We start from the raw sequence: 7,439 nt of genomic DNA, 5'->3' as shown, positions 1-7,439 counted from the left end.
TAACGTCCGTGCAGACAACGCCGTGAAGTAAAAAGTGACGGCAGAGCGTTAGTCTTAACAGCGCGGAGTACGCCGGAGTTCCAGTTCCACAGGCCTTTTCACTTAAAGCTAACGTAAGCGTAAGAAACAAATGCATGGTTTTGCTTGCGGCACTGCCTCTCAAAGCGGACGCGTTAGGGTGAAAGTTACACTCGTGCGGAGTCACCCGTGGGCACTTTCACTGGCGCCGTCTTTGCTGTCGGAGTTAGTGATGAGGAGGGTATTGCCGAACCACCTTCAGGGTTTGTGTGGAGCCTTAATTCCATTAAGGGAGTGGGAAAAAAACCCCATTGTCGTTTTCTTTTAAATTCTGCTAAGTTGCCTAAATATTTATCAGCACGAGCATGTTGTACCATTAGCTCTCTGCCCACAAGACCCAGGCGTTCCCTTCTGGTGCTCAGACCTCGGTACTTCTCCTAGCTAAGAGTTCTTAAATTAGTCTGGTGAATGTCCTTCCTACCCAGTACTTTCGGCTGGCCAGTACTAATTAAGGCAGAGGCTTCTGTCTTGGCTGATGTTAGTTAGCCTTTGCATGTATCCAGGCAAAGCCTTTGCATGTATCCCTTTTTAGCAGGAAATCAGCTGTGCGTGTTGGTGGACTGACTGCTAACTATGCAGTTTTCAAGAGGTCAAATTCAAAATCCGTATTTACAGAAGTCGCCTAATTCTTCAGGCAGAAACAGAATTAGGGGCCTCCTGTCGTGAGCTTAGGTACCAAAGTCTTGACATAACTATTTCATAATCATGACAGACCTTAGCCTCATTAACCGATTCTTGGCTTCAGAACCCACTGCAGTTAGGTATTTTGAGCAGGCTTACTAGATCAGGCCTCAAAGAAGAAATAAAAGATAACCACGTTGCGTTCTTTCTTAGAAATTCATGGGGAATGTGGAAGAGCAGCCCAGGGCTTTAGGCAGAAAGCATAACTTGCGTTGTGGTGGAATCACTGATCACTGGGGTGAATGCTGCATTTGGCAGTCTTTTATGCACATCTGATTTATTCAGTGTGGTACACGTAACAAATACACTGTCACAGGAACCAAAACACTCATGTTACAAGGTTAGAGCAGGCAGTAGGCACTCATCACCCTAACTTACTTTTTCTGGCCACATCTGTGTTGTCAGTGGAGCAGTCACAGCAGCAAGGGTCTCCTGACTACCTTGTTTTCTGTCTGTAACTTCTCCTGAGGTGGATGTCCTCCCAGTGAGGACAGGAAGGATCTGAACTCGGGTACTGTGCATCTTAAAATGGGCACAATTACTCTATGCTTACCAAGTGTTGCAAAAAAGTAGTTTTTTAAGTACTTTGTTATGGTGAGGTTTGTGGCTGTGCCTTCCATGTTGAGGGAGTGACTGTCTCAGAATGAAGCTGCTAATTCTCCAAGGGCACTTAAATCCTTGCAGAGTCTTTCACATTAGACTTAAAATCTGAACTTACTGAGAGCAAAATGAGATTCATTTTGAGCAAGAGTAGGGAAAGGGGAGAGCTGACTTGATGAGGGAAGATGACAGTTTTAAGTTATGCTTAGTTTCTGCTGTAGCCCGCAGAAGCAGAAAGAACATCCAAACCACAGCTGTGGCTACATGAATTGGAAGCTTGTAATTTTTAATATTCCTTGCTCAGAAGTTTTAAATTCAATTAGGAACTCACAGTAATTTCCTTCATTTGAAAACACTGAGGTAAAGTCCCATTCCTTTCACAGAGAGAGTTGCCGCTGATAGATGAACATACATTAAGTGAATATATACGCGTGAAGTGACTTTAAGTCTTCTTATGTGAAGTGAGGAGGCATGTTACCTCGTAATTACCTTCTTGCTTTAACATTGTTCAGATTTGGTCTTTGACCTCTTCTCATTTCATACTGTTTCAATGGGTATCGCTATAAAAAAAAAAAGGCCCTGCCTTTGTTTCATTAGGGAAGAACTGTATTTCTCAAGGAGGTAGTACTCTTAAAGAGTTTCAGTTCAATGGGGCTTTGCTATTTAAACTGTTGTTTTTATTTTTAGGTTGCGGATATCAAGAGAGTTAACAATCTTATCAATGATCAAGATTTTTTTGCCCTGAGGTCTATCAGAATTCCAGTGAAAAAGTTCAGTGTATTGACCGAAACACATGTCTCTCCAAAAGGAAGACCAGTCCTTCGGCCTGCTCACTGTTCCCCAGAAGTGCAGGAAACGTCACCTTCTGATAAATTCTCTGCTAATGAGACTGCTGGCAACTTCTTAAAAGAAGTGGATCGAGATATAGAAGAAATAGTGAAGTGTAACGATACAAAGAGAGAGAATCTTAATGAAGTTGTTTCTGCCTTAGCAGCCCAACAGATATGTTTTGAAACTGATGGTAAAACTAAAAAATGCAAGGATCCTTACTATGGAGCAGATTGGGGTATAGGATGGTGGACAGCTGTAGTGATTATGTTGATTATTGGCATAGTAACTCCAGTTTTTTATCTCCTGTATTATGAAGTTCTAGTGAAAGCAGATGTCAGTCACCATTCTACAATGGAATCTTCCCATTTGTTTGTCACAGCAGCATCGCATCAGAAACAAATAGAAAATGGAATAAATCCAGCGAATATTATAAATGTTGATAATCAAGGAGATCTTCAGCCTTAACAACGGAAAACCCCAGGCAACTGTTATTCATAGACGCGTAACATAGCATTAGATAAAGGGGAAACCATAGAATGCAAAATGCATATGGGACGCAGAGAAAATGCGTGCTGATGTGTGACTTGCCTTCATGGGTAGTGTTCCAGTTCAAGGGTATTTCTGTGGATCATGTAGTCTCTGAATATGCCTGAGACAGGCGATTTTAATGCAAGATTGGGATATAAATTAAGGTATAAAGTTGTCTCTGAAGCTTTGCACTTTTTTCTATTTTGATAGGCATATGTTTTTTAATTAATAATGAGGTGAAAAAATGTAGTTCGAACTAACACATGAGGAGTCTCACTGTACGTTTTACAGCCCTAAAATGGGCATTTGGGGATATCTAACTTTTAAACATCTTAAAGTATTTATAGAATGCATAGTACACTTGACATTTTAATACCAGGTTTACAGTTGTCAGTTAAAACTGCGTTCTTATAACTTTATCTTTCTTAGAGTAAGAGGTTTTTTTTAAAACCCAATCATTCCATAATTAATTGCCACTATGAAGTTCTTTTTTACAAGTGACTTTTATAGAGGCAGTACTTAAGCTGGAATCTTCAAATCTTGTGCCTGTGGTCAACTGATTCTTTAGTGCTTTTCAGTATAGGCAGTAGGATAATTTGTTTTCTATGTGTGCAACACTGTGCCTCAACACAGTCCAAGTGAGAGTCTTGCTGGAACTTCACGTCCCTCCGTGGTATCCTACTGAAAACTGACTGGACTGGACTGCACTTCTCATCTGGTCAGCTGTGTATAGAACAAAAGAAGCGCAGATGTGCGGCACCTTACTGTGTCAGCTTCAGCAGCCTATTTTATGCTAATGAATTTTTTTTGTTCCCCCTCCAGTTAATCTCAGTTCAGGACCAACTGATTCTTCGGACAGCAGTCACATGGGTACTGAGTATGCTAATGGTCACGTGCCCATGAACCTCAAACACTAACTTTTTCCTGAAATCTCCTAGAAAACTTCAAATGAGATTTAATGGCTGCTAGCAAGAAACTTAAATTGCAGCAGAATAGACCAGTTGCAGCTTCAGACTTGTTCTTTATGTAGTGTAGTGTATTCATCAACCACTCTGTTCTTCAATGTTTTACTTGCGGTTTCATGAACAACCTTGTTTCTCCCCTCTTTTCTTCCCTACCTGAAAATGCTACAAGATAAACAAAAAAAAATCCCAGACTCTTCCTACAGAAAGGAGGTACTTGTGTACTCAGAATATTTTTAAATAAAAACTGAGATGCTGCCTATAACTTTGTTATATTTGCCTTGTGGAGTAAGACTTCCATTGCCCAGTTCCCAAAATAACTGACTTGAATAGGACTTGCAAAGAGAGAAGTGGAAAAGTATCACTATCCTTTAAACTACTATTTTAAGCTTTCCTTTGAGTGTCTTGACTAAGTATATATGGTATAAAAAAATCTGATAAAGTGAATGTTTCCTAGCTATTGGAGGTATCCCAAAGTGCTTCATCAACTTAAATTTTTAAAGTAAAAACTCATGCCTCATCTATTCTTGGGGCAAATATTCTTCACTGGCATGCTAAGTGTATGAACCGTGAATTGGATAACTTTTAATGTATTATATTGAAATTGAAGCAGGCCAGAGCTTAAAGGGAAATGCTGTACAGTTGGATCTGCGAACTATGATCTGTGGCCCTTGAACCCTTTGATTGAAGTGCTACCTGTGGAGGTAGTGTGACTACACTTCCACACTAGAAGAGGGACTGCAAACAGGCATGAACTTCATGTTTCACGTAACACTTGTTTTCAAAGATCTTTTAAAATCATTGTTCTTTTCATGAAAAGAATATGCTAATAACACAAGCATGAATACTGAAATACTTGTTCTGGGTAAGGCTGTATGAAAAATTTCATTGCAAAATAATTTATGGTGGCTAATGTGATACAGCTTCCATGGCTAAAACATTAAAAGGTGACTTGCCCTAGTCCAGACAACAGAGCTTTGGCACATGAAGACAAACATTTTCTAGGTAGGACTGAAACTTGGTACACAATCTGTCAGTTTTTTGCTGCAAGCTTATTTGCTGGTTTGCTTCTCTCCCCTTCATTCTGTTTCTGAAACCTCAACATTTTTAATACTTTATCCTTCAATTTCTTACGAAATTGTCACAGAACATGAAATTAGCTATTGTGATGATGCAACATAAGCCTAATTTCCTGCACGTACCTGAACTGATGGGTATTAAAATTGCCATCAGTACAGAAGTGAACTTAACTTCAGTTGTGGTTTGACTCAGTCAAGGTGGTCTCTATCCTGTTGATGTACGAGTAAAGAGAGCAGTGGTTAACTGTTGCTTTTCGTCCTGTGGCAGTACAGCTGAATAGTTCTCTAGTTTATTTTGGGCTTTGGGCTTTTACAGTGTTGGAAGGCCTGTGGCTTATTGTCACTGAGTTAAGTGTGATGGGCCTTTATTTACCTTAGGATAAGCAGTCGTTAGAAAAACACAAGGGGATATAGCTGTTTTATTGAACCATATTATACTCTAACCAAGCACCTAGCATGGTTTTACTATTTTATTACGTAGCATATTTCATATGGCGTATTTTTAATTTAGAGAGTTAACTTTATCAGAAGATACAGGAGGTCTCTCTCCAAGGTTGTGGGACTCCCAGTACTGGTGATCTACAAGCATCAGCTGGCTTGGCTTTCTGCAGTATGCAGGGATATTTACTGGTTTTTCCAAAGTACAACACGATTGGCAATGCATCATCACGTCAGCCCTGAATAAACAGGGTAACTAACTGCTCTGTATGGAACTTAAATCTGATTTAAGTTAAAATCTCTAAAGTTAGTCTTTTAGAAACTGACTTGTTTAAAAAAAACCAAACAAACCAAAACAACCGAGTGGTAAGTCATGTTTTAGATTAATTACAACACATTGTTGATCAGGAAGTTGGTTTTAAATTTAAGTGCATATTGCACTGTTGGATCATGTAAAATGTAAATGCTTTAAATCTGCTATATTTTGGAGTATGTTGTGACAAATAGTCTTTGTATAACTATTTTATAAAGGCTGAAAATATAACTTTCTAAAATAATCCTGACTGAGGACGCAAGTCTTATTTTAAATACTTCTGCTCCTCTGCTTTTAGAAGAACATAGGTAATGTATGTAAAATAAAGATTTTATTTTAGACTGCAGTGGAAGTGGTGCATATCGTATTCTTAGCTCTATATACTTTGCATGTTTTATTACAGGAGGCCACTACTTGTATTTGTTTTGGCTAGTTTTTATGTGTGAGCTAAAATAAAATCCTTGGCCAACAACTATTTTGTTGGCAGTAGCTGCATATAGCATTCGTATCTAACATACCATAACGGGAGCCTTAATGGTTTATCCTGTGCATGCCTTGTAGAACTTGGAACTTTTCTGCGTAAAGTTCTGAGGACTTGTGAAATGAGGATTAAGAAATAGGCATGAAAAATTAAGGTAGGGATCAGTGAAGTTCTTAGATGGTGATCTCCCTACACACTGAAAGCAGTGCATTCTTGTGTGAAGTAGCAATGTTCTTCTGCTATGCTATTAAGATAGGATTTGAATATTTGCCTGTCCAAACCCAAGGTTTGCTAAGACCAAAGAAAGGTCTAAGTTTTATCAGCATTGTGGTCTTGCAATAAATTCTAAGCAAACAGAAAATCAGCTCATAAAAACAGCTGCAAGTGTTATGCCTCTGGAACAGCACAATCTCGTTCCATTTCAGAAGTGCCTTGGCACAGAGCTGCATCATTGCAGAACTTGTGTTCATAAGCGTTGGCCTTATTTGCCGTTGTTAAACTAGTCCTAGAAGGTCCATTCTAAGACTCTGTGGTTCCCTCTGGAGGACAGAGGTGACCATAGTTCACCTTTTAAAGGTCTCAGAAAGACCTGATTTCTGCCATAGTAGTATTTCCCAACAGTATAGCAGGGAGGCAATTGTCTCTCCCATGAGCAGTATGAACAATGAAGAAAGTCATCGGTCCCCAAGAATTAGCGTCTGCTACAAAATAAGGTATTGTGCCTGCTCAGGCAAGCCACCGCTTGTGACCAAATTGTAACTCGGGCAGTAATGCTTTTCCAGTGTTAATTCTCTAGTTCTGTCTTTGGCAAAAGCCATCTATTTTCATTCCTTGTGTGAAAGGCAAGGAGCCTTGTTTACCTTGCATAGGGGGAAACAGCTAGTAGAAGATAATACTAGTTATACTTGAGGCAAACAAGTTTAATTTTCAACATGCTTACCTTGTTCACCACACCTTCTGTCTTTCTCTTGTATATCACATGCAAGAAACAGGCACACCTGTTCAAGAAACAACTGCTGGCATGTGTGATGTTAAAAGAAAATGATCAGACAGAATACATTTCCTATGCAATACAGCAGAATGTTTATTAAACACTGTTTGTATAGCTATGAACACTTCAAAATAAAATTGGTATACCTCAGGTGTGACCTGGCATAGCATTTTAGTTTAATTTCCTTTACATCTGATATGAATTTTATCAGAACACTTGAAAGCTACACCTTAAGGAACAAATTCTTATTGCATACAGAAGTTCATAGAATAATGCAGTACTGTTTTCCAGTCAGCAGTGAGGTAAAGTACTACTTGACAAAACGCCAACTTGCAAGGAAAACTTCCATACTTTCCTTTGCTGATAAAAGAATTGGTTTTGTTTTAAAACTGTTCTTTCATTAGACCCGATAACAGCACTAGTTATCAGGAACAGAATGATTTAAAAGTAAAAAAAA

The 7,439-nt window shown here is 39.0% G+C and overlaps 1 protein-coding gene across 1 annotated transcript in view; it reads left to right on the top strand.

Moving 5' to 3' along the window:
• LYSMD3 (LysM domain containing 3) overlaps window positions 1-7,435 on the top strand; it is a 10,821-nt gene extending 3,386 nt beyond the window's left edge. The window contains 2 exon segments of the mRNA XM_009288286.2: window positions 2,047-2,652; window positions 2,654-7,435. Coding sequence (XP_009286561.2) covers window positions 2,047-2,652; window positions 2,654-2,701 — 654 coding nt within the window. The 3' untranslated portion in view covers window positions 2,702-7,435.
• Window positions 7,436-7,439: the final 4 nt, after the last annotated feature.

The sequence above is a fragment of the Aptenodytes forsteri genome, unplaced genomic scaffold, assembly GCF_000699145.1.
Source record: "Aptenodytes forsteri isolate BGI_AS27 unplaced genomic scaffold, ASM69914v1 Scaffold41, whole genome shotgun sequence".
In the NCBI taxonomy this organism is placed as follows: Eukaryota; Metazoa; Chordata; class Aves; order Sphenisciformes; family Spheniscidae; genus Aptenodytes; species Aptenodytes forsteri.
Note: the sequence above shows the minus strand (reverse complement) of the source record. Positions and strands in the feature narration are given on the sequence as shown.